The sequence below is a fragment of the Electrona antarctica genome (genome assembly GCF_951216825.1).
Source record: "Electrona antarctica genome assembly, chromosome: 8".
Taxonomy (NCBI): Eukaryota; Metazoa; Chordata; class Actinopteri; order Myctophiformes; family Myctophidae; genus Electrona; species Electrona antarctica.
This window is the reverse complement of record NC_136789.1, coordinates 7,499,536-7,527,136: the sequence shown is the minus strand read 5'-3', so window position 1 is coordinate 7,527,136 and position 27,601 is coordinate 7,499,536. Positions and strand designations below refer to the sequence as shown.

Below are 27,601 nucleotides of genomic sequence, written 5' to 3'. Positions count from 1 at the left end.
GTGCCCAGAAGGGCACTTTTTCTAGTTTATATCTGTTTTTATATTCATGTAATTTTCTAATAGTATGTGTATCGCCCAATTTAAGTTGTAACCGAATTGTACTTTTACTGTTACTGTTGTTGGGTTATTTGTCACTCTACATATGCAGATACAGTAAATTAAATGTGTCCTCTGCATTTGTAATAGGTTAATTTGGTCATTAGGTGGTTAGGGGGTAAACTTTGTTCAACGGCTCCATTTTCTTTTGTTTCATGCATATGACAATGTCTGATGATCTCAGTCGATGTATACAACTATATCTTTCCGTAACACAGTACAGGTGGAGTGGGAGAACAAGATCCACAATTTTTATATGTATAAAGTATGAAGGAGGCATTGGAAGAGGCGAGAGGGATGAAATGTTTGCTTCATCATCATAGACTACAGTATATGTATAAAGTAAGAAGGAGGCTTTGGAAGAGGCGAGAGGGATGAAATGTTTGCTTCATCATCATAGGCTACAGTATATGTATAAAGTATGAAGGAGGCATTGGAAGAGGCGAGAGGGATGAAATGTTTGCTTCTGTCATGGTCTGTCACTCCACAGACCATGTCTCCTCCCTGGCCACTCCCTCATTCCATTCCTTCACACTACACACCTGTCTCCAACTCTCATCAGCCCTGCAGTGCTTCCCATTACACACCTGTGAACCCTTTGCCATTAACCTGCTTCCTATAATTACTGGACTCATTGCACACACAAACTGTCAGTACATAAAATCATTGTCCGGTGCTCATCTTGGTGTTCCGCTGCACCTGGAAATCCTCGTTCTCCTTCTGTAAGGTTTTGCATTTCTGGACTTCCTGTGTTTTGCCTTGTGCTTTGTTTTGGATTTTGTTTTGTTTAGTTTTGCCTTTTTGATTTGTACTTTTGAAAAGTTTGGCCTTTTGGGCTTCCCTGAGTTAATGCTTGCGTTCCTATTTTTGATTGTAAGCTAAGCTGCCTTCTACTTTAATAAACCAGTTTTTGAAACTACTACTTGCTTGTGGCTCTGCATTTTGGGTTCAGTCACTCTGCTACCGTGACAGCTTCATCATCATAGGCTACAGTATATGTATGAAGGAGGCATTGGAAGAGGCGAGAGGGATGAAATGTTTACTTCATCATCATAGGTTACAGGTAATGTGGCTGGTTATTGCGGCCATAGGTCGCATATTACTATGAAAACCTTCAAAAACCTCCGTCACGCCACCATAAATTAAGGCCCGGGCCCTACCTGGGTCCTCATCAAACCCTTTACACTCAAGACACTGCCACCCTTAGAAGTCCATACTGTATATGGAGCTGACCTATTCTGACATTCCATATGTTGATCTGATCTCATCAAACCCTGTACACTCAAGACCCACTCCATATGGCCAGACCTCATAAAAACCTGTACACTAAAGATACTGCCCCCGCTGCCACCCTTAGATCTCCATATGGAGCTGACCTGTTCTGACATTCCATATGTTGATCTGAGCTCATCAAACCCTGTACACTCAAGACACGCTCCATATATGGCCAATACAGAATCATTCCATATGTTGATCTGACCCCCCCCCATGCCAAAGTGCCAGCGCTCGCCCAGCAGTCTGCTGTCACCCAGGCGGATGCATGCACGTGACCTGGCCCTTTGGGGCGAGGTAGCTTCTCGCCCTCAGGCGTCTTACTGGTATATCTGTGGGTCGGGATCTATTTACAGTAATGTCACTTGTATGCAAATGACAAATCCATATGAGAACTCAATAAATAGCTAGAATAATGAATAATATATGGGTCTGATACAAATCAGGAGACAGACAGCAGAACCAAGGTTTGACACACAGTGGCGCCCTTTCTTTTATTGAACAGAAATTAAAGTAATCGCCACTTTTGTTCAGAATCAAATGATGCAATAGTCAGCCATTTAACATGTGGTCTTCCAGGCGTCTTCACACTGCAGAGGATGAGAGGAGAGCATTAGGTGAGGTTACAGGTAAAGTACAGTGTTAGTTGGGGCCTCAGGCTCCCGTCTGGGCTGTCTACCAACTATACCACTGTCTATGTTTCTTCTCCTTTTTCCTAGGTTCCAGAAGGTGGCGATGACTATGTCTACAGGTGGGCTCCGGGGGGAGGGGGGGGGGTTCTCTTCACAGGAAGCAGGTGAGTATTTAGAGTAGGTTTTCCATTCACAGGAAGTGGTAAAGTATTTGGAGTACTAATACTTGGATACGTCAAGGTAAGTAATCAGAGTAGAAATACTTTATCTAGGGCTGGGTAAGTATGTAGTGTGAATAGGATAGGATACTTCCACTCAAACAATTCCAATGTCTCTTTGTTTGTTTTTCACAGGGTTAAACGGCTGGGTTGGCAAATAAAGTATCTTCTGCTCAAACAATGAATACAAGTCTCTGTCTTCATTCAGTCTTTAAGGTAGAACGGAACTTAAATGTCCTTCTTCTTTAACGATCAACTGAGGAGAGCGGCCAAGCTCAAACGGTAGGTTTCTTCAACAGTCTTTTATCCTTAGCTTCTCAACCATCAGGGAGTGCCTCTTCAATAACTTAAACAAGTGACGATAAGAAAGAGCTTTCCTTACGACCTTAAGTTGCAGGTGGCCGTTTGGAGATACAAGGTTTCCATTCCCGCCCATGTCTCGATCCAGCACCAGGTAAGATCCAGGTGAGATACGAGGTTTCCGTCTGTCACCGATTATGGGGGGCACACGCTCTGGTGTGTGTGCTTCCAGCCCCACTCCTACTTGCCTAACAGAGTGGAGATGCAGGTATGAGGATCGAACTTAAGCATTTAAAATGTTCGTCTAACTAAAGAGGGAGAGGGAGTGCGGGCACTTACCATCCAGAGCCAATATAAGTATGCGCTGCCCATCAGCGTCCAAGGTGAACCAGCCAGTGTCAGTCTAAAGTTCAAGTGAGCATTTTATACTGCGCCTCTGATGTGCGGCTGGCACTGATTACTAACGAGGGCGGCGGCGGCATTAGCTCCAGCTGGCGCAAGATCAGATTGGGAATGTACACGCCGTCTATGACGTGGCCGAGGGTGTGTCTGGTTGACTTCCGCATCTGGGACGGAGGTGTTTGGCTGATTACCAAGGAAACGTACTTGTCATTCTGGTGGTTATGTAGCGAGTCACCACAATATATATATTAAAAAAACAACAATATAGGTCAGAACTGGGCTGGCCAATCCCCCCTATAAAATCACCATGCACTCTCTAGAACAAAAGCAGGAAAGTAACTTTTGTCCTGGAAGATCACTCCACCATTGTTGAGAATATTAAGTGGCAAGCCACACTGAACGATGACAGCTTGTCCCAGGGAAGGGAGTGCCACAGTTGTAGTTGGGCTGGTGTATGAAATGAAAGCCCTGGATAGGGTTGTCCCAGGGAAGGGAGTGCCACAGTTGTAGTTGATGTCACGGTCAAGGTAAACTTGAGTGTTGCACATCCAGGAGTATACGACATTATTGTCAACAATCAACACACAAACAATACACATCAATAGAATTACTTAGAATTAGAATCATAGAATTACAGTGATATTTAAAAGGTCGATAGCAGTGAGTCAGAAGCCTTGAACATAGCCTGCAGGTAAGAAAGGAGCTATTCCTTTCGTTGTTTTCAAGGTCAGCTAAAATGGTTTTGATTAAATTGATACGCTATAGTGCACTGGTTCCCAAACAGTGGGTCGGGACCCACACGTGGGTCGGGAGTCGGGTCCCGACATGCGGACACATTATCATGGGTCCCTTTCTTTCTTGTTTGCTACATTTTCTTTTTAATTATTATTTCAAAACATTTTCAAAAAACATTAAAAAAGCTAAAATGTTCATGAATTAAAAACAAAACTAAAAAACATTTCTTTCAAAGAAAAATTTCAAAGAAATTCCATAAATTCGAAAACAAATATTTAAGAAGTAGTGAAAATAGCTGATCTACAAGCTCACAATGCGGTGCGAAGTGACGCGTTGTGTGCTTGAAGATCTGCTATTTTCACTAGTTTGGGTCCCGGGCAAACGTCAAATTTCTCTTTTGGGTCTCAAGCTGAAAAGTTTGGGAACCACTGATCTAGTGGGGGACAGGATGTTGTTTACAGAGGGAAAACATGTAATGCTAACTAACTAGCAGTGCTGCTGCTGTTGTGTTGAAGAATTGTGCAGTCACACGGATCTGTAGCCATGGATGGGCTTTAAAAAGGAGTTGAATTTGAAGCCAGTAATACCGGTAGGTAGCTAGGACATGCACCAAGGTTAGTGGAACAGATTTTCTAAATGTTCTTGGCACTTCCTCGCTCTGACCTTGCAGTCTTTCTGGATGCCACCCTGAATTGTAAATGTCAAAAGGCCTATCCTTCTCTGCAAATTAATTACAATGTACAGTCATGTCAGTTTCAAATCCTCTCTCTTTCAGATTGCAACAGGCGCAGTTTTCTCTTATACTGTGTAATATACTAGTAAATGAATCAATCTATTTGGGTAATAATGCCTTTATTAAAGACCTTATATAAAGCACATCTTAATCAGATTTTTCTCAGCTAATGAGTTGTGAAAATGACTTCAGACAGGAAATTACTTTTGACCTCACTGAAAATACTACATTAGCTTCATTTATTTTAGCCTCTGAGGGACAATGCTGTGTAACTATATGACCTCAGTCACAACTTGAAATATTCTGACTTGACGAGAACACGTATGTTACAATGACCAAGAACAAAAACTAGAGTGAGAACAATGCTTATGGGTTCAAGAAAAGGGCAGCCAAACAGGATGGAAGTGAAAACTGTGAGGACTTATTCAGTAGAAATAAGAGATGGTTCATAATTAATTAAGACATATAATTAAGCCCTTATGGGTGTTTTTCTGACTTAATAGCTGGTCGCATGCATAACTTGATGAAATTGGGTTAAATCAGTGCGGCTCCATTTTAGGCTAATTACTAGACTATGCTCCTTCAGATTTGCTGTATAGATTACATGACATTCATGTTACCCAGTGGAATTTTCTGATAACTGATAGTTATAAGCCTCCACCAGACCGCTCAGATCAAGCAGTAAAAAAAAGGAAAAAGAAAAAAACGTTTATTACTAACATAATTTGATCCATGTTTCAACGTCACTCAAGGCACCAAAGTCCCACTTTAAATGCTGCCCGGCTGTGACCATAAAGATGAACAACTTGATCTGTCTAATTTCACTCAATTTACCACTTCAGGTGCACTCCTCGCAGCTAGAAACCAGTGAACTGAGACTCTAATCTGGCATACATGTCAAACCACCTTAATCATTAGGGCACGTATAAGTGCCCTTGAAATTGGGTATGTGTGCCCATAGAGGAGGCCTAATACAACAGAGCAAACATGACAGTTATTTGGCTACTCACAATGTCATACTCATTTGCCTCGATATCATAACAGGGCACAGCAAACGGTCTCCGATGGACAGCTTCAATTGTCCTATTTATTTATGATGTCTAATTTCACTCAATTTACCACTTCAGGTGCACTCCTCGCAGCTAGACACCAGTGAACTGAGACTCTAATCTGGCATGCATGTCAAACCATAACCTATAGCCCCAGCTACCTTAATCATTAGGGCACATATAAGTGCCCTTGAAATTGGGTATGTGTGCCCACAGAGGAGGCCTAATACAACAGAGCAAACATGACAGTTATTTGGCTACTCACAATGTCATACTCATTTGCCTCGATATCATAACAGGGCACAGCAAACGGTCTCCGATGGACAGCTTCAATTGTCCTATTTATTTATGATGTCTAATTTCACTCAATTTACCACTTCAGGTGCACTCCTCGCAGCTAGACACCAGTGAACTGAGACTCTAATCTGGCATGCATGTCAAACCATAACCTATAGCCCCAGCTACCTTAATCATTAGGGCACATATAAGTGCCCTTGAAATTGGGTATGTGTGCCCACAGAGGAGGCCTAATACAACAGAGCAAACATGACAGTTATTTGGCTACTCACAATGTCATACTCATTTGCCTCGATATCATAACAGGGCACAGCAAACGGTCTCCGATGGACAGCTTCAATTGTCCTATTTATTTATGATGACTGCAAATCTATTTGTGTTTGAAGCAGGTACAATTATAATAATGTCCTTATCAAATGCAGGCAGTCTCAGGTAGCCTAAGCTCTATAGTTAACATACCAATGTAGATCCTGATCCTTTATCTTGGCCTGCATCTCAGCAACGGAGCATATCCCTTCCTAAAAACACACAAACAAGAGACACCCCCAATTAGTCAAACATGTTCAGAGCTTTTCCAAAGACATTAAATGTTCATTCATGGCACTGACGCCGACCATTCAAGTCTTTAGGGATGGCTAAATTGTAAATGTTAATGGTTCTATAAGGGCTTTCTTGGCCCGCTCCCAGCCTTTGCTCATGAGGGCGATCCTTATCTGTAGATATACAGTACACACAGTACAAACTCAACGGTCATGTCGTTTTCAAATCCTCATGATCTTTTGACCTTGGTCTGCATCTCAGCATCCCTTCCTAAAACTATTACCTCAAATTAGTGAGACGTGCAGCACGTGCAGCATTTTAATTGGGCCGCCCGCCCCTGGGACTCCTCTGTACTTAGTGCGATTTAGCAAACAGGCCCGGGGAACCAGGCGCTCCGCCCGTCCCCGAGTACCCACCTTTAAGCACCCCTCCTGGGCCTTAAGTGGTGGGGTCCCGCGGCCGAAAGGGCCGCCCGCCCCTGGGACTCCTCTGTACTTAGTGCGATTTAGCAAACAGGCCCGGGGAACCAGGCGCTCCGCCCGTCCCCGAGTACCTGAGCAAAATGGACCCTTTGATCTTCTATGGCCGCCATTGACCTTTCTCACCTTGTTCTGTGAGAACAAAAGAGTTCCATTGAATGGAATGTCTGACACGTCTCTCTCTCTCTCTCTCACACACACACACAAACACACACACACACACACACACACACACACACACACCGTTCTTAACAGCCATGATATATTAGCAATGCATATGCTCTCTAGCAGCCTATTGCCAAAAAGCAGTGAACTCTGATCATTAAGCAAAACGCTCACGGAGACGGTTCTGCTTTTGCCCTGTGCCCACTTATTCACTGCGCTTCTGAGAATACACGAACAAATTAACGAGTGACAGCTAACGAGCTACGCTGTCGTTTTAGCTGCCTGCCACATGAGTTTGCAGATCAGCTGTTTTCGCGGAACCACTTGACTTGCTGTGTGTGTGTGTGTGTGTGTGTGTGTGTGTGTTGAGAGAGACGAGAGAGATTGATAAAGAGCGGGGGAGAAGCGCTGCGCTCTGATCGAGACGCATATCTCAAAGGTTATTTTTTAAATGAATTAGAAACAAATGGTCCGGATGTTCGCTCGAAAATTCCTGCCGAAGTTCGAGTCCTAAAAAAAGGGCTAGGGTACAGCCTTACTATGGCGTCTGCTTGCCTGAAAAACAATTGTCACTTGACACAAACATGTGGAAAAGATAATAACCCATAACAGTAGATCACAAAGCCTGTGCAGGTAGACCACATGACATGCCTCTTTATATAATTTAAATATAAAATAATTTTTTGGCATCTACCACTTGAATTAAGGTGACTTTGGCAGCTGGCGCTGCGTGATGTGTCTGCCTGTTGCTGTTGTAACACTTCAATTTCCCCTCTGGGATTAATAAGTATCTATCTATCTATCTATCTATCTATCTATCTATCTATCTTGACGTAAAAAAGGCCTGTCAGCTCAAACCCACAATGCAATATGTAGGTTTCTTCATGTTGCCGTTTGAGCCCCAGAATGCTCCAGGCAGTATATGGCCCCATTCTCCAGTGATGCTCTGTACTGCCCCAAGAGAATATGTGCACGTAAATAACTAGGCTATTATTTTGGCTCACTACTGCGGTTAACGTAACATAGTCTACAGGCCTAAATAGAGTAGACCTAAAAGAAAATCACATTACAATGAATTGATTGATTGATTGAAGTATCATGTATTAACAGAGTGGAGAATAACAGTACATTTCAAGCACAACTCAATACAAAACTGTTAACTGTGGACGACACCATAAAGCATTACACTTGTTTACAATAGGGTCCACCGTCCACCATGTTCAATTCATCATACATTATCATACATTTAACAATGGGAACAACTCAAGTGAAGTAGGCTATTCTATTTGATTAAAATTAGTTTAGAAAGTATCGACCAAAACCGAGAATGTTCACAAAACCATTAGTTTATAAGTTAAGTTTGTGTGCAGCATCACACAAACGTTTGGTGGTTTACCTAGCTACAAGCAACGGACTGGTGGTATCTGGCTCCATCTAGTGCTATAAAAAGTTACTACATTTTTGGTTTAAACCCTGAAAGGAGAAAAAGCGAATATCCACTATCAGGAAATCGTGCGGAAACGTTACAAAAAGATGTTGCAATGAAACGCGATGAACATGCAGTTTTAACGGGCGTCATTTCTTAGATCTTATCCGTTTGGCAGTTTTCCGGGTGGTGAAATCGAGGTGGTGAAATCGAGGTTTATTATCATTCATGATCACATGACCAAAGAATCGCCCATGTGACTGCATCAGCAACAACTTCCATTGGACTCGGCGCTCTCTCAGACTTTAGATGCATGTATGCAGGATGATTAGTCCAGGCAAACTACTGATAATTCATGTTTTATTCCAGTCTGCACAATGGGACGCAGGTTACCTGCTCAGCACTGGGATGCTCTTTCCCCAAGAGTCCTCTTCGCGAGAGATCAAAGAGCTAAACGGGCTGTGGAGCTTCAGGGCAGACATGTCTCTTAGCAGGAACAAGGGCTTTGAAGAGGCATGGTACAAAAGTCGCTTATCAGAGGTAAACAAACAACATGTCCAAAGATCTCCTCAATGTTAAATCTGAAATTGTACACTTATTTGAATGAATAGAACGTAACAGATGTGTATGGAACATAATAGCACATCTGCAGTAGTGTGGTACTGTAGGTCCCGACCCTTATATACTCTATGGTCCCGACTCCCTACTCTTAAGTTCCATTGATTACTTTACTAGAGCCTGGTGTGTGTGTATCCCACGGGTGAGGTAATGACATTTAAAAGTAAGTGTTAAGCATCTCTATATTCTGATAGTAATCATATAAGGTGCTTGTTCAGCAACAGGTGTCTCCCTGTTTTTTCAGCTCTTTTAGTAAACAGAAAATGCAGCAACAGGTTGGGATACCAATTTGATCTAATCAAGGGAGGGTATATACTCAGTACAGAATAGAATACAGAATGAACAAGTGAAATAGGAAGTGATGATGCAAAGAAGTTGGACAGAATTGAAACAGCATCACTATAAAAGTGAAGCTGATGTTCTCATGATAGGATGAAATTGGCAACCCAACCTGAAAATGTATTTTCTGTTTATTAAACAACCTCTGTAGTTTGTTCAATAACAATAATAACCTGCCTGTCTCTTTAAAGGTATATTCAGTGATTTGACTTAATCTAAATATCACTTATTTTTCCTTTTTTTCTGGATAATCCTCCCTACTATAGAGTGTGCTGACCATATAAGGAGTTCCTCCCTGTCCCCAGTGAGCCCCTGGGCTCAAAAAACCCTAGTTTCAGTTTTGGTGGCGGGTGGCAAAACCTTCATCCAATCAGGATGAGAGGGGCCTTCCTCCAATCATGATCGAGTGGGGGCGGGCCTTGGTGCACATGCTGTTGGCCTGTTGCACTTCCCCCCACTGTAGAGCGTGCATGTGCACATTTTGTTACCGGGGCGGACTGGGTGGTTTTCCAAATCACTCAAATCACTGAATGCTCCTTTAAAACAAAAAACATTGCTATAGTCTATATGTTTACAGTCTGAATATAGAGCTTTAACCTTCCTATTTTTTGTTTTGTTTTGTTTTAACCAAAACATATAACTTATCCTACATTTTTAAGTTTAGCAGCTTTAAGGTGCAAATGACCAAACCCAAATTGGTTACATTTTCCACACTCACTTTAAATGTGTGTTTATGTTGTGTAAGCTTTTGTACTGATGCCTGCTATACACTAAACAGGGCTCCCACGTAAAAGAGATCTTGTATCTGAATGGGACTTCCCTGTATAAATGTCTAAAAGCTAAACAAAATAAAAAACACTTGAGTTACAAATGCATACATTATCAGTGCGGATTTGACTCTGTACAAATCACACACACGTCTATCTGATCTTTGTATCAGAGTGGCCCTGTGATCGACATGCCAGTTCCTGCCAGCTATAATGACATAACCCAGGACCCCAAACTGAGAGATTTCATTGGCTGGGTGTGGTATGATCGAGAGGTGTGGGTGCCCGCCGGCTGGGTCGCGGATGAGGGAACTAGAGTCGTACTCCGAGTGGGGAGTGCGCACTACTATTCGGTGGTGGTAAGTACAGTATGTATGTAAGTCAGGAGTGGGCAACTGTGTGGATGGAGAGGGCCACTATATTTCCACACTCACTCCAGAGGGCCACATTGCATATTACTGTCGTAGCAAAAAAAGACGATCTACAATCAGGTATTTTTGAAATCCTGAAAAGTAAATGTTTTATTTAATTTCAAATGCCGTTAATTATAGTTATGTTAACTTTATAAACTAAACACAAATACATTGGACATAAAAAAGACTAACATTTTAATACTACTCATTAAGCTACTAAAGTAATTAAAGCGGGTCATGTTTGCAAATCAAAACATTTATCAGTATTCTGACATTAACCTGTGGGCCACATTAAGTGAAGGTGGGGGCCGCATGTGGCCCCTAGGCCACCAGTTGCTCATGTATGATGTAAGTGATTCTCAAACATTTTCATTACAAGGACGGACAGTTTGATATGCATTATAGGCCATGGCCCCCCCATTTGATTAGCCTGGGTTCCAGCCTGATTCGCTGCATTCCGTGGATTCTCTACTAAGAGGCAATTACAAATCCACAGAACGCAGCAAAATCAGGTTGGAACTCAGGGGGCTACCATTTGATATGAGTTTTTCCCTTTTGACACCAATCCACATTCATTCAGTGTACACCAAACTGCTAACATTCTATTATTTAGCTGGGAGAGCCCCGCCAAGGACCCCTGGGGTTCCCCGGAACCACTGCCTTAAGCCCAATCTATACTTAATCGTATGATGGTGTCACAAACTGTCACAAGTGTCGTAAATGCAACAAGTTGTGACCTTGTAGACGAGATATTTTCGGCACGTGACACCGTCATACGACAGAGCATAAATTAAGCATTTACGCTCCCCTTTCCAATTTCCGGAGCTGTATGAGACTAAACAAATTGAGTGTTCACAACATTTAGGAAGGCCCAAGGGTTCAAGTCAGTGTCATATTGGGGCTGCCTGGGAATCGGAAAGTCACCGGCTTGACCCTCAGCCCAACCAGTGTACGTGTCAGGCTGTAAAAGCAATTTCCCTGCTCCCCCGGGGACCAGAAAATGCTCAACTTCCTTCCCCTTCCTCTCTATACAGCACGTACGGTACATATTATGAACAATACCATATGTTAAACACATTTGACGTGAAGTGCTTCCAATTTAAACGAAACTCGCCACCTCGGCAGTTCATTCATCCTCCACACACTTATTAAGTAATATATAAATTATGTGGGAATGAAAGTCTCCGGGCTCACTTGAATAGGTCTAAATATTCCATCCATTCCTGTAACCCTCTTAAAATGATGTTGTGTTATTAGCTGGAATACCCATCCTTTAGTAGTTTATTATTGGGGTCACTGTACATTTGCACATTAGATGAAATCCGTCCCCTGCATTTAACATCCTAACTAGGGATGTCCTGATCACGCTTTTGTGCTCCCGATCCGATCATTTGATGTATCTGCCGATACAGATTTTTCCAATCCGATATTCATATTTTTATAGAACACTTATGCCATACCAGAGGATATCCAGTCTAACATGATATGGATATAATATTGATAATAGGGATGTCCCGAATCCCGATCACGTTTTTTTTGCACCCGTTCTCATTCCGATCATTTGAAAATGACGTGGTCGGCCCCGATTTCCGATCACGTGATCGTATCGGGACAACCCTAATCCTAACTATTGTCCTGTCTTCTTGTAGTGGGTGAATGGAGTGAAAGTGACGGAGCACAACGGTGGCCATCTTCCCTTTGAGGCAGAGATAGGGGATTTAATCCGAGAGAACCCCAAAGTACCATGCAGGATCACCATTGCAGTCAACAACACACTTACTCTGGAGACCCTCCCCCCAGGAACGATCCAGCATATGGACGACACCTCCAAGTAACCCGTTCTGTTTGTTTATTACTTGGAAATAAACTGGTTGAACATCAAACAAAAGCATAATCTTATGGTGTAATAATCATTCATTTAGTCTACATCATTCAAATGTATTAAAAAAAATAAACCTTACAGGACCAATCAAGATTGGTCTAGTCTAGCATAGCCAGACGATCAGAGATCTCTTCCTGATATGTCTGGGGAGTTCATTGATTGGGCTTAGATGCCGGCGAAAACCAGCGCTAACAAACCTACTGTTTGACAACCAATCCTGATTACTGTACAATAGTGTGCAATGTTCACATTGGTTCTACAATGCATTTCCATATTGCCCCCACCCACTTTTAAGCCATCAATTGAATTTAGATGACACACTAAGGTTTATCCACAAAGTTATAAAACTATGTAAATTGTTTGAACAGGTATCCTGGTGGCTATTTTGTGCAAAGCATCATGTTTGACTTCTTCAACTATGCTGGGATACATCGTCCTGTCTTGCTATACACTACACCAAAGGCATATGTTGATGACATCACTGTGGTGACTGACATCTCTGAAAATACTGGTAATTATCATTTTTGTATTCATATATTTAATTGTACGTTTTAAGATCAAGATTTCCCATGTGTCAATGCTCGGCCTCTTGAAGGGCCCTTTTTTTCTTTCATTTTTATCCCACGATTTTGCAACCCATTTTTTCACCCAGTGTCAATTATCTAATGTAATCCTGGGTGCTACACTTCCTCTGCCAACCTGGGGGGGCAGCAGAATGGCCTAATGCTTCCTTCTATGCATGAGGAGTCCAAGCTGCTTCTTTTCACCTGACGGGAGAGTTTCCCCGGCCGGCTGTAGCGCGTGGAAGGAACACGTTATTCCGACCAGTTCCTTTCCACTCCATCAGGCGCCCTGGCTGGCCAGTAGGAGGTAGTTTAGTTTAGTTGCGAGGGTCTTTGTGCCAAATCTCTGTGGGCACTGTCACCTGGGACATCATGTAATAGAGGGGTTGTGCGTGACATCATCATCATACCCACTTACCCAGAAGATATGAGGGAACACTTACTGAGTGGCCTTTATACATTCAAGCAGAAAAGTCATATCTGATTGCATTAAATGACGTTAAAAGACATTCAAATCACTTTGCCACTCACTTTATGCATGCGCATACCCTCTATTATTAGAATTCCTATCTGATTTTGTATTTACTAATAGATGTCAATTATTGCTACCCGTCCTATAAATCCCATGCTCTGAGGTTGGCAAAACCTCTTCATTATTATGATGTGATTTGTCTCTCTTCACATCTATTACTGAATCTGTGGTGTTGGTAATGGCTTAGATGCAAATATACTGCCTTTGAGATTGAAAGGGTACAGGTGCTCTCTTGGGTATGTTATGCTTGTGTAAAAAAGCCTGGGTCACAGTTACAAAAACTAAGATGAAGTGAAATTTCATGACAAAGGCCATTTTATTACAAAATGGTTTCATCAATTTGTTGCAAGAACCACAGCCGTCAGCTGTGGATCGTTTAGTAGGGCTCAGACTTTGCCACTATCAATAAATACTACAAACGTCCACATGTACTGTATCACTTATGGTCAAATGGAATGATTGTTTGACCTGATATGTTATCGCTCAGACATTTGTTGTCCTCTATGTTCCAGGCATAGTCAGCTACAGTGTATCAGCGGTAGGTTCCCCCATAGCCAATCTGAAGATAACGTTGATGGACAAAGATGGACACTGTGTGGCCTCGTCCTCTGGGCCATCTGGGGTGCTCAAAGTGGTGGATGTCAACTTGTGGTGGCCATACTTGATGCATGAGAATCCGGCCTATCTTTACTCCATGGAGGTAAGACACAATGATTCACATGCATGTCTAGTAGTAGATAGTGGCATTATATTCTCATTAAGATTGGGTCACGTCAGCCATTAAGGGTAAGCAACAGTATGTTCAACATCACCTACCTACATCAACACCCACTGTATTCAGCCCCATGCCAGTAAAAGCTGAATCATTTCCTTTTTTCCTTCTTCTTTTTACAAATATGCCTCACTAAGTTTTCTGCTAATGCACAGCATATGCTGTATATAATGTATAGGCATTTTCCCAAATGCGATGACCTCAGCACATTTGTGACGATGCATGACGGCTATGGCCGTTTTTAGCCCAAGGAGTGTTTTTCGTGCAAAACAAATGCTTGCAATGGATTTAGAATCATGAAAAACCCCTAGGTTAACTTTGACCCGGCACATGCTACTTAAAGCAGAATGACATTTTGAAGATTTTGTATACAGTAGGTTGTTGATGGTACCCCAACTTTCAGCAGCTGTCAGATTCTCCTAGACCTAGGGAAACTGAATTTCACTCTTTGTGAGATGTGTTACTAGACACCTTTACAAACACATTGGTGAAGAAAGTTATTGGTAAGGAATGTATTCCCAGATTGGATATTCTAATGATAATATTCCCTGACTGGAGCGCTTATTAAAGCGCAAATCTCTGCCAGGAGGCATGCCCCAATGTGGGTCCTTAAAAAGTCTGAAATAAAGAATCTGGGAAATAAATGATGAATAAATGAATGAATAAAGATTTGGCCTTCAATTTGATCTGGGTGTATTTATCTGATTAGTTTGTGTGACTTATTGTTAATCTACAATGAGAGACCGCATCACATTACATTTCACTCTTAATCTCTCCATTCCATTCTTTTTATTTTTATATTTACTTATTTTTCCCTTTTGGTTTTATTTTACTAAGTATTGACTGTCATTTGGAATATCAATGCCGCTCTCAGTCTCTATGCAAATGTATCGTACTAATTCTCTTTTCAATTTTGGTCATTCAGTAATTGGATTTTATGTGTGTTGATTACTAGTGTCTGGTGTTTTGTAGCTGCAGAGAATGAAAATTTATTTATGTCCAAGGACAATCACTTTGGAGACCATGGGGATGAAAGAAGTAGAGTAGACTAGATTCACACATGAGATTGGATGGTGACGCACCACAATTTTGAAGAGGCTGCAGCAAGCAGCAGTGGGCTAATGCCTGCATTGTTTACACGTGCCCTTGAAGTTGCAACATCCCAGCAGTTTATGTGGCAGCTTTGTTTGAAATGAAATTAAATGATTACTATATTTACCCAGGGTATCTGGGCTAAGCTCAAGAACTTGTTTCCAGCCAGGCCCTGCTCATAGAACACATTTCATCGTAGTGGTTCAATGCCTTGTTCAAGGGCACTTCAGCGGTGGTCGGACCGCTGTCGGACCGCTGATTCGAACTGGCGACCTTCCGGTATCAAGACCGCTCCGCAATCCGTTCGGCCACCGCTGCCACTAAGAAACGCAGTTGGCAGAGACGGGTACAGCATGCATTGAAGAAGTTACTGTAAGGTGGTCGTATTGTTGCATTCTGTACGAGAGAGATGCACCATTTATATATTTAATGTAATGTTGGCTTCTGAAAAACAAACAACCAAACAAAACACCAGCCATGCAGCAACGGCCCACTCATTGGGAGTAAGCCTCTCCAACTGATCCAAAATGCCGCAGCTCGCTTGGTCTTCAACCAGCCAAAATTCTCACATGTCTCCCCCCTGCTCCGCTCCCTCCACTGGCTCCCGGTCGCTGCCCGCACAGAATACAAAACCCTGATGCTGGCATTCAAAGCAACCAGAGGTATGGCTCCCCCATATCTTGCAAGTATGATTGAACCCTACAAACCCTCCCGCGCACTCGGATCAGCCAATGCAGGGAAGCTGGAAGTACCCTCACTAAAAACGCCAGGACAACGCTCCACACGTCCCAAACTCTTCTCCCTTCTGGCTCCAAAACTGTGGAATGCACTCCCCGTTGCAGTCAGAACTGCAGCATCACTCCCAATTTTCCGCCGTAGTCTGAAAACCCACCTTTTCAGACTCCACCATGGCCCATAGCACTTACCCTACCCCCTTAGACAGCACTTTTTAGACTTAGATAGCATTTGATACAGACTTATAGCATGTTATGTAGACAGCACAATAATTGCATTGTATGTAGTCATAGCACTTCATAGTATATATGTACAGCATAGTATAGTATATATGTATAGTTTATATGTACAGTGTCATTATATAGATATGTTCTAGCTACGTTCTTAGCTTACGCATGTTTCTTGATAAATGCTTTTTATATATGTGATGTATTCCCATGCTTTTGTTCTTGCTAAATGTAAGTCGCTCTGGATTAAGAGCGTCTGCCAAATGCCTAAATTGTAACTTTCCGATGGCCAGTCCACCACACCTACTACCAGCCCATTCATTGACAGCCCATTCATCCAAACAGAAAACTCTTATCTAATTGTATTAAACAACGTCAAACTCGCCAATATTGCAGCTGTACGAAAAGCTATTATCCTCTTTCTATCTGCAAAGTGTTTGTTTCATAAAAATGTTATGAGCTACTTCCTGTCAAGAAATACCTTGCAGGTGATTTATTTTCTCAGTGTTTGGAAGCGCTCGTTATCAGTAAAGCAACCTCCTGCTGCCTCCCGCATTATGTGCAAATTCAATCAAAACTGGTGGTACGCAGGACTGTTGAGTGATGTAAAACGAGCACTTCCAAACTCCAAAACTTTGAAAAAAAAATCACCTGAAATTAATTTCTTGACAGGAAGTAGCTCATAACATGTCTATGGTGGATTTTTATGAAACAAAAACTTTACAGATTGAAAGAGGATAATCCAAGCTTTACGTACAGCTGCAATGTTGGTGAGTTTGACGTTGTTTAATACAATTAGATAGGACTTTTCTGTTTGGATGAATGGGTTGTCAATGGGAAGTTGCACCTAGTTGGCACCTTGCTGGCAAGATGACAGCCATGTGCATAAGGTTAATAGTGTATTAACTCTCCCCTAAACCTCCAGGTTCACATGACGGCAGTCCACGAGGGGGGCGCATACGAAGACGTGTACACCCTACCAATAGGCATCCGAACAGTCCAGGTTACCAGTCGCCAGTTCCTCATCAACAATAAGCCCTTTTATTTCCATGGAGTCAACAAACACGAGGACGCCGATGTGAGTACCACTAGGGGGCAGCAAAACTTCACTGAATGAATCACCAAAAACCAACACACCTTAAATCAGTGATTCTCAAACCTTTTCATGTCAAGGACCCCCAAAATGATACTCATTAGCCTGCGGACCCCCCCCCCCCCCGTGCAGTGATTTTCAACCATTTTCGTTTTAAGGGCCCCCGGTTTGACCTGGATTAGGCTACGGTCCCCTATTTAATGGCATTTCTATCTCTGGGACCCCAATTTATAGTGTACAAATCGGGTCAATTTGTACAATCTGAGTTACAGACCCATAAGGGTCCATTTGGTTCCTATAACTATCATTTAGCTAATGTACTCCCTCAAGGCCAATTTACAATTTATGCATTTAGCAGACTCCAATCCAGAGCGATTTACATTAAGCAAGAACAAAAAGATTGGGAGTGAGGCTGCAGTTCTGATTGTAAAGGGAAGTGCATTCCATAGTTTTGGACCCCACTTTGGGAACTGCCAGCCTTAAATTATGTTTTAAAACACATTTATTTTCCCCAAGGCACACTATAAAGACGACGACATGGTCATTCAAAATATTGAATTCATAACCGACTCCCCGTCCTTTTCTGGGTGCCATAGATTCGTGGTAGAGGCTTTGACTGGCCCCTGATTGTGAAAGACTTCAACCTGTTGAAATGGCTTGGGGCCAACTCGTTCCGTACCAGCCACTACCCCTATGCCGAGGAGATCCTGCAGATGTGTGATCGTCATGGCATCGTGGTGATAGATGAATGCCCAGGGGTGGGAATTAAAGACATGTAGGTACCACTGTATACATCTCAGTGATCATTGTGGGGGTCATCTTTGATCCATTATAGGTTTCTGCATGCCAACTCCCATTTCCTTTTCTTGATTGGCGCTTGTGATGATTTAATTGGCTGAGCATCATGCAATGTGATGTATGATTGATGATGTATGATAAGAGCACCCCTCACTTCACACAAGTGTGATTTTTGTTTTAAATATATGAGTTTAATTGTTGTGTGGAATCAGCATCTTTTATGTTTTACAGCAAAATACTTTTAAGTTCAGTTTGCAGTTTTAATATTCACTCAAAACTGTTCAAAGTATCAATCAAGGAAACTAATGTTCAAATCGGCTCCTATTTTAATTGCCTTTGAGGAATGAAATCGTGTTCATAACAAGCATCTCATTAGCTGCTACCAGAGGATGGGAGCAATAGAGGAAGGTTGGTGCTTTGTGCACTAGTCTCTCACACAGATAGTGATGGAGACTGGTTTGTATTGAGGGCCAGTTGGAGCACCCAAAAAAAGACGGTCGGGCAAACCGGAATCCTCAAACATTGTAAATCAATCTTGCAGACCAGCCGATATTACGCTGCTGGTCTGCGGTCTTCTGTTGTAGCAACACTATGATCATATTTCACTCATTTGATCAGTGGATGTTATAAAAGTATGTTGTATATTTGTAGTCGTAGTTTTAGAAATGCCTCCCTGGCCCACCATCTGGATGTCATGGACGAGCTGGTCAGGAGAGACAAGAACTATCCCTCGGTGGTCATGTGGTCAGTAGCTAATGAGCCAGCTGCAGAGATGCCTCCCGCTGGTTTCTATTTCAAGTGAGTAACTGGTTACTCTTCAACACCTACCCACGCCCCATCATTCCATTTCAGCTTGTACTTAGAATAGTCTAGACGCCTACAACTGTAAAAGAATTCCAAGCGAGGGAGGGATGACCGAGATATGGTCTTGGTTAGAAATTTTGGAATGCAGTCAGAGTGGTAGAACTAAACCTGCCCACTGACAGGTGGAGTCTAAAGGCCAAACTACACCAAAAGGTAAGGTAAACCACACCAATGCAACTCATTGAGTTGCAATGAGTTACATTGGTGTGGTTTACCTTTAAAAAAAAGTTTTGTCCTGACCCTTTTGGTGTGGTTTGGGCTTAACATCTCATCTACACTGCCAGCGATGTGAACGATAAAATCTCATTAGAATGCATGTTTTTCAACAACCGTTCTGACGTACCGCGAGCGTGCAGTGACGTCGTCCACCCCTCCTACATTCGCTCGCAGGGTCTCTATTTGAGTGAGGTTTCGCGGCCTCAAACACTTATTGGGCTGCCCACAGCCTGGATTGGACATGTAGGGCAGAGACATTATTTTGTCCTGCCTAGCTATTGAAGCAGGCAACACACTGGTTGCCTGGTATGCATGTGCTGAATACATATAGGACCTTGTAGACCTGAAACACTGACAAACTGAAACTACACACAAGTTCATATTTTATATATCCGAGTCCTTACTTGCAACACTTGATGTTCTAGCATTCTTCTGAAAAAATGATATTTTATACTTTTTCTCCTCAGGACATTGATATCTCACACCAAGTCACTGGATAGTACGCGCCCTGTCACCTTTATCACTGATAGCAATTATGCCAGAGACAATGGGGTGAGTGTTCTACAGTGTACACTTCAGTAATCTGTTGTCTGTAATCATTATGTATTTATGATCTGTATATGTAATGGTGTCTTAATTACTCATTATACTCAGAAAATATATATGTAACATATAGGACACGCTCTAGTAGTGAATGGCTCACACTTTTTACTGTTTTTATCGTGCAAATAAACTAAAGGTCTCTAAAGTAAACCTTGAACTGGGGAAAACTGGCTTTTGTCACTGCCCCAACCACTTGGAATGACCTACAGCTTTAATTAAAGATCTGTTTTCCCATAACATACGGTCAGTTTGATTCCCGGGCCGGCAATGTGTATAACTTTGTCCCCCTGCACTCAGCTAGGTGAAGCTAAAAACTGGATTTCCTCTGTGGGATGCAATAGGTCTACCGTAATTATTATTAACATCATCCCAGTGTGGGGAACTTTATTGAACATTCACACATGTTATTCAAATGTAGGTACACATATAAGGTTTAGTAGGAGTATGTCTGGTGAGAAAACCAACAGGTTAAAACCTGCCAACCTGTCAAGCAAGCCCATTATGTTCACCTGTTCTAGATTTTACTGCACTGGACTGTGTTGTAGACAGACATACCTATGCTCTTAGTCACTCGCTCTGGCTGAAGGTAACAAATAATAGGCCCTGAGCAGCATGTGGCTCTTTGTCGCCAATCAGTCTCATGGGACCCTTTTCCGCGTTTTCACAGAGCTCTTAAAGGAGAATATCACTAATTTCAGCATTGAGATACTGTTTGTGTATTGCTATTGTATCAATTACCTTCAAGTTACTTGAAATCAACGTAAGTCCCCATCGTATAGTTTCTAACATTCTAATTTACAATATAAAGAGACTATATTTCAAAAACAGGAGATAGGCTCCTGCCCTATGGGCCTCATGGCTCGGCAAGGCTTACTTATATTTGAAAGTATTGTATTATTTGAAAGCAATACTGCACCTTATGCACAAGTTACTTTAGTTACAAATCTATCGCCCTTAAACACTGCTAAATTACATGGATGCACTTTACACCTGTGTACTTTTTTGTGTATGTATGTTTTTAATGCTTTGTTGCTTCCTAATGTAAGGTACTGTTTGCCTGTTTTGTATGTTTGTGGGGACTGCAGATGAAAAATCCGGTGTATTTACAGTACATTGCATTTATCTAATGTCCATTAATATGCAATTATGCATTGTCCCGTCTAAATAAACAAATAAAGTACAAGTAAATATTTCAAAAGGTGACTGTGATGATGCACATGACTTAATGCAAATAATGGTGCATGTATATATCCAGTAGTGTTTTCACTGTGTGCTACCGTTATACTGTACACCATAGTACTGTACACAGATGTACGGATCGAAAAATGTGGGCAAAAAGCATATAGCGTCTCACCCGTCTGTTAACCATCCATTGACCAGGCACAAACGTATAGCCTGTACACTTGCATGTTTGTGCAGGGAATATTTATGGTATACGCCCTGAAAAAGCCTAGACTACACTACAGCACTGTATAATTATATCCATAGCACTTATAGAAAAACACTTGCTTGTGTGTATTTGCGTTATCAAGAAAGACAAAATGCTGCATGAATCCACACAAGTTTCCCATTCACTGTCAAAGGTATCCTACTTATTATTTTTTTCTCCAGAAAACATGCTGATTAGATTTGTTTTAAGTCATCAGAAGAATAACGGCACATTGGAGTCTTATTCATTTATTTGTATTATGTTTTTTTTGTGGCTTTCACCTTTTATTTTATTATTTTTGTAGAGGGATAGATAGAAAGTGGGCTGACGGTAAATGGGGAGAGAGATGGCAGGTGACACGCAGTAAAGGCCGTCGGGATTGGGAGTCGAACCCGCAACACACTTCCAGACTGGATTACCAGCCAAGGTGCCTGGACCGCTGAGCCACGGCCCAGGCCAGTCGTATTCATTTCTAATTTGTTTCCCTGCCATTGTCTTCCCCACCATACCTTCCCGTCTCCAGGCTCCCTATGTAGACGTGATCTGTGTAAACAGCTACTTCTCCTGGTACCACGACCCGGGCCACCTGGAGGTCATTCCCATCCAGCTCCACACCCAGTTTGAGAACTGGTATGGGAAGTACCAGAAACCCATCATCCAGAGTGAATATGGAGCCGACGTGGTCCCCGGGCTTCACAGTGTGAGGACTCGCTCACACACACACACACACACACACACACACACACACACACACACACACACACACACACACACACACACACACACACATTTGAATACTTTTGGTTTCAGTCATAGTCTCCTGAATAGTTTTCATTTAGTTTTAGTCACATTTTAGTCACCTGGAATGTTTTAGTGTTAGTCTAGTTTTAGTCGACTAAATATCATAAGATTTTAGTCGGCTAAATCTACAGTTGATTTAGTCGACGAAAATTTATTTTTGGCCTTGATGCCATCGCAATGACTGATTGTACTGATGAAAATAGCCGATCTACAAGCTCAAACACGTCATGCTGCGACACGTTCTGAGCTTGTAGATGTGCTAATTTCAGCATGCAACTAAGTGTCTAGTTCGAAAATTGTCAATATATTTAGTCTTAGTTTTAGTCATCGTAGCTTAGTTTATCAGTGAAAAAAGGTAGTCGACATTTTTTTGTCATAGTCTTTGTGACAGACCTAAACATTCTCCCCTTCCCCACACACACACAGGAACAGTTTGGGTGTGGGTTTTGACATATAATAATTTGGGAAATATTGAAATTATCCCCTTACACACCGGCCGATCGGGATCGCTCCACTAAATTTCAAAGACAAATGCATTTGTCTCCACTACATTTCTAGGAAATGTAAATTATGAATTAACCACTTAAGCTCCATTTCAAATAGTGAGAATAGCAGATCTACAAGCATACAACGCGTCACGATGTGATCGTGTAGATCTGCTGTTTTGACAATTTCAAACTATTTCGGAAAACCATTGCATTTTGGGGGAAAATATCAAAATGTTCATACAGCAATGCATTGATATGTTTTTTTAATAAAAATAGGATTATATATACTTTAGCTCAACTACTGGGGCCAAGTACTTTGCGAGTGCTGCTGAGCTTTTCTTTTCCAATGTGTAGGATCCCCCCATGATGTTTACAGAGGAGTATCAGAAGATCGTCCTGCAGAGCTACCACAGCGTGTTTGATCAGAAGAGAAAGGAGTATGTGATCGGCGAGCTCATCTGGAACTTTGCCGACTTCATGACTGTACAAGGTTAGTTAGCGAGGGATCACATCATGACAGCACTGTCAAACAAGACCTGATACTAGGGATGCATGTACGTACAGGTGCTTTAGCACAGAAGGTTCTCAACCTTTTCGGGCTGTGACCCCCCCCCCCAAAATAATCCTATTTGAACCGGGGACCCTCCCCCACCCTGACAAGCACTTGGAATGTAGGAGTTGAGGCATTACATCGTCGTTTCCACAGATAAATATTGTGAAAATAGCTGATCTACAAGCTCACAATGCCTCGCACTGCGACTTTGCCTGTTTCTGATATTATTTGGCAATTTGGCCAATGTTTGACCAGTTTTTATAGTGTAGTATCTTGATTACTTTTGATTGGTCTTTTTCTTTTCTTTCTTTTTTTTCCTTCTAGGTATTACAAATGTCTTAACACAATTTTTGCTAAGAAAGTGTATACTCGCCTTTTATATCAAAACCATTGGGGTGCTAAGCACGTGTATAGGCGTCTTTTGGTCTTTTTTTATTGGTATAGCCTCTTTTGCAATGTACTCCTTGTTGATTCGCGCATGCGCACTGCCGTTCACTTCCTTGTTTGCGGCTCCAAAAGAATGGCTCGTATCTTCTCATCTAGGGAACTCTCCATGGTTTTGACGAAAAGGACAATGTTCTGTCTTCATTTCTGACTTCAGCATGCCTCTCATTTGGAATATTAACGCTTCTAGAGAGACTTTAGCGTGACCAGCGCGAGGTAACAATGAATGGAAGTTTATGCCTGCCGGCTTTGGGGGGGAACGGAAGGCGGGGCTTTTCAGAGAAAAATCTGCCATATCTGCTGGCACACGTATATGTGCTGGTATCCATGCATTATTGAAATGGGGTTGTGTAATACTAGGCCCCCATCACCCCAGCATGTCAAACCAGCATTCTGGAGTTCTCCTCCCGGCCATCACCGTTAGAAATCCATGGTGATAAAACTTTATCACTTATCAAGTATATCAAGTATAAGAGACATTGAGGATTTGTTTTTTGTCAGGTGAAACCTGACAAATGACAGCTTTGATTGATTGATTGAAGAATTTATTAACAGTTTGCAGATTTACAGTACATTTCAAGCACAAACTCAATACAAAGGCTGTTAACTGTGAGTGGACGACCCAATTAAGCATTACACTTGTTTCCAATAGGGTCCACCATGTTCAAATCATCAAAACATTTAGAGACGTACAAATAGACACTTCTATAGACAGAACAGGAATTCATCATAAAGGAGGTAAAAAGGGAAAAGAAATATATACAGTGAGGGGAAAAAAGGGGGGGGCGGGGGGGGGGATTCAGATTTTACGGGGGCCAGTTTCGAATTGCAGCCATCCGTAGGTGCCCTTTGAGAGCGGTTTTGAAGGAGTCAAGGGATTCGCATGTCTTAATGACAGTTGGTAGGGCGTTCCACATTTTGGTGGCATAGGAGCGAAAAGAATTTAGTCCCTTGTTTGTGCCGAATCTGGGTTGTACATGGTTCGTTGCACTCCCTCTGGTGTTGTGGGTGTGGACTTCGTTAACATTAAGGAAGTATCTAGACAGGTACATGGGTATCTTGGTGGTGTATCGAATCTTGTGGACCAGACCCATTGCAAGATGCTGTACTCTGTCGTCGACCCTAAGCCATTCCAGCCTGTCGAAGTGGGCAGGGGTGAGGTGGGTTCGGGGGGCTAGATCAAGTAGGAGCCTGACCAGTTTGTTTTGGGAAGTCTGGAGCCTGGTTTTAAGGGCCTTTGATGTGCTGTGGTACCAGGAGGTGCATGCATAGTCAAAGAAACCCTGTACAAGGGCTCCTGTTAAGGTCTTCAAGGTGTTTTTGTTGACCAGTGAGGAGATCCTGTAGAGGAATCTTGTTCTATGGTTGACTTTTTTGATTACGTTGGTGGCCATTTTATCACCGGAAAGATTAGCCTCCAGGATGGAACCTAGGTAGGTAATTTCATCTTTACGTGTGATAACATTGTCACCCACTCTAACCAAGAAGCCATTTGCCTTGCTGAGATTACTAATAGAGCCAAAGAGAATGGATTCAGTTTTTCCCAGGTATAAAGATAGTTTGTTATCAGCGAGCCAGGTGCAGATTCTACCGAGTTCAGAGCTGAGGGCATTTTCAACCTGCAGTTTGTCCCTGTCCGAGACCAGCAGTGCTGAGTCATCTGCGAACAGGAACAAGTTGCAGTCACAGGCTGAAGTCATGTCGTTTACATATATTAGGAACAGTAGAGGCCCTAGTATGCTTCCTTGTGGAACGCCACAGCTCACTGGGAGGGGGGGGGACAGTGTTCCGTTCACTTCCACCATGAAATGTAATGTAAGCTCATGAAATGTAAGCAACCTAGTCATCAATGAAGCGAGCTAGTCATCAATGGGAGTTCCACCCCATGCCGCCTAAGCCAATGGGAGTCTGACCCATACTCTGAAACGCTGCCAGCCAATCGCGTAGTAGCGAGCGACTAGCGACCTAGTCATGATCGCGTATTCAGGAATTATACTTTGTGTGAAGAAAATAATTAAATTTGTCTTAGTGTTATACAATTGAGTAGTATGCATGTTGCCTTAATGAAAACAGAGGCTACACATTTCCCAATTCCAGTTACTGTATATATTGCACTCCGCAGTTATACGTGAATACGTTTTTTTATGATATATACATCATAAGAAGTTCACTGGATCGTATCGGTTTTGTCTTGTCTGCAGGTGTGACCCGTGTGGTGGGGAACAAGAAAGGGATTTTTAGCAGACAGAGGCAGCCTAAAGCAGGGGCTTTCATCCTAAGGGAGAGGTACTGGAGACTGGCAAATGAAACGGGCAGACTGCCGTCCTGGACCAGGTATCCCTGCCAGCTCTGAGAGCCTCCAAGGTGAAGGCACTCTTTACCTGCACTAGGCCTGTCCCCGACTAAGGATTTGTATAGTCTACTATGAATGGCTAAATGTTGTCTATAACAACTACGGGAGGATAAAACAATATTATTATTGCATGATTGAGCTGTTGGGAGAATGCAACAGGAACTTGTGCCTGTAGAGGGAAAATAATGTCTTCTGCAAATAACCAAAAAAGCAAGGATCATTTTAACGGGACCATACAAAGCATCATATTTGATAACAAGGTTAACTAACTTAAGTAAGGAACAACTGTGTACTTTAATCTGTAGTTTCAGCCGATTCAGTCTGATTAGTCTGTGAAATCATGATAAAATATATATTTTCAAGAAAATGAAGAAAACCTTATATTTTTTAAACAATGCAATACTGCCTCATCAAAGTTGGTGTTGTGACTTTAGATATTGTCAATTATGTATATTCTCTTGCCCAATGTAAATTACAAGCTTCTTTGACAAATGGGCAAATAGAAACCAAATCAATTAAATTTGCCATAAGCAGACTCCAATCAAGTTATTGAAACTCAAGGATGATCAGTGAAAACAGCATGCACCTCGCTCAATTTTGAGTGTCATAGCAAAGGGTGTGAATCCTGGGCGTTACATTGGTGACGTGACCCCGATCCAGAGGGATATCCGGAGGTCAAAAGGGGGGCGAGTGTAGCAGAGTGGCTCACAGCCTCAGTCTGATGGCTTTAAACGTCTAATATCTTCCCAGAGCTATAGGGAATTCCCTTTGGCTTAGTGGTTAAGATGTTGGCAGAATCTGTCTTGAGTGATTAGAAACAGACCTTTATTTCAGGGAGTGAAACCATTTATCTAATGCTGGACAGCATCTTTGCACATCTCGTCTTGTTGAAAACTACCATAAAGAAAAGCTAATGTATCAACAACAAAAATGTATGCTGTGTGTGTGTATGCTTATTAAACATGCTCCTCATTTTTACATCCGTCAGGATTATTTTATGCCTACATGCAATGTTCCAATTTTTTTTTTCAACATTCCTTTGGGTGACATTTGATGACATTTGATTTATGTATACAAAATTCCCTAAACAGCTGTGCAACTGCTTTCTCCCATTTGTTTTCCAAATTCACTAAACACCTTTCCTTTTTTATAAGGAAAGTATTGCAACCATTGATTGCGACAGCACAAATGCTCCAACAATTTCCTGTACAAGAAGCTGTTGCTTTGAATGTCTGAAAATTCCTTGATGTCGTCTCACACCATTTGTATAGACTGAGATAAGACTTTATATTTCCAATCCTATAAAAGCATTGGGACATGGTGAGCTGTAAGTGATGTTACATAAGAGATTGTGTCTATGTTGAACTTGTTTGCACAAAGTTCCAAGTACAGGTGTCATTTTAACATACTGATATTTCCAGTTTTCTCAAAAGGATTTTTAAATAAAATAAAAATAAAAAGTAGACCCGGGCAGCTGGTGTAGTCTGGGCACCTGACAGTGTCTCGTGGGTTGGAGTCCCGACCCGAAAAGTGTTTACAGCAGTTTACAACTGTGTTGTGTCCTGTATGTTTTTTTTCATACCTTGATGTCTTAAGTTGACCATTTTTTTCCTTGAATAAAAGCCTCACCCGATGGGGAGTAGACTGAAATTAAGCCTCCATGTTATTGGTTTCT

The 27,601-nt window shown here is 42.0% G+C and overlaps 1 protein-coding gene and 1 long non-coding RNA gene across 2 annotated transcripts; one reads left to right on the top strand and one right to left on the bottom strand.

Annotated features, from left to right (window-relative positions):
- Positions 1-1,831: 1,831 nt before the first annotated feature.
- LOC306928245 lies at positions 1,832-2,998 on the bottom strand. The gene is made up of 2 exons (XR_013790659.1): positions 2,858-2,998; positions 1,832-2,766 (listed from the first exon to the last, which is right to left on the bottom strand). It is a non-coding gene; the product is annotated as an uncharacterized lncRNA (long non-coding RNA).
- Positions 2,999-8,638: 5,640 nt separating this feature from the next.
- Positions 8,639-27,552, top strand: gusb (glucuronidase, beta). Its single transcript, XM_079507535.1, has 12 exons — positions 8,639-8,884; positions 10,242-10,427; positions 12,131-12,312; positions 12,732-12,874; positions 13,971-14,158; positions 17,210-17,362; positions 17,974-18,152; positions 18,827-18,973; positions 19,723-19,807; positions 21,811-21,987; positions 22,931-23,066; positions 25,775-27,552. Exons 1-12 carry the CDS (start codon positions 8,654-8,656, stop codon positions 25,924-25,926), a joined length of 1,959 nt encoding a protein of 652 aa, XP_079363661.1. The 5' UTR covers positions 8,639-8,653; the 3' UTR covers positions 25,927-27,552.
- The last annotated feature ends 49 nt before the right edge of the window (positions 27,553-27,601 follow it).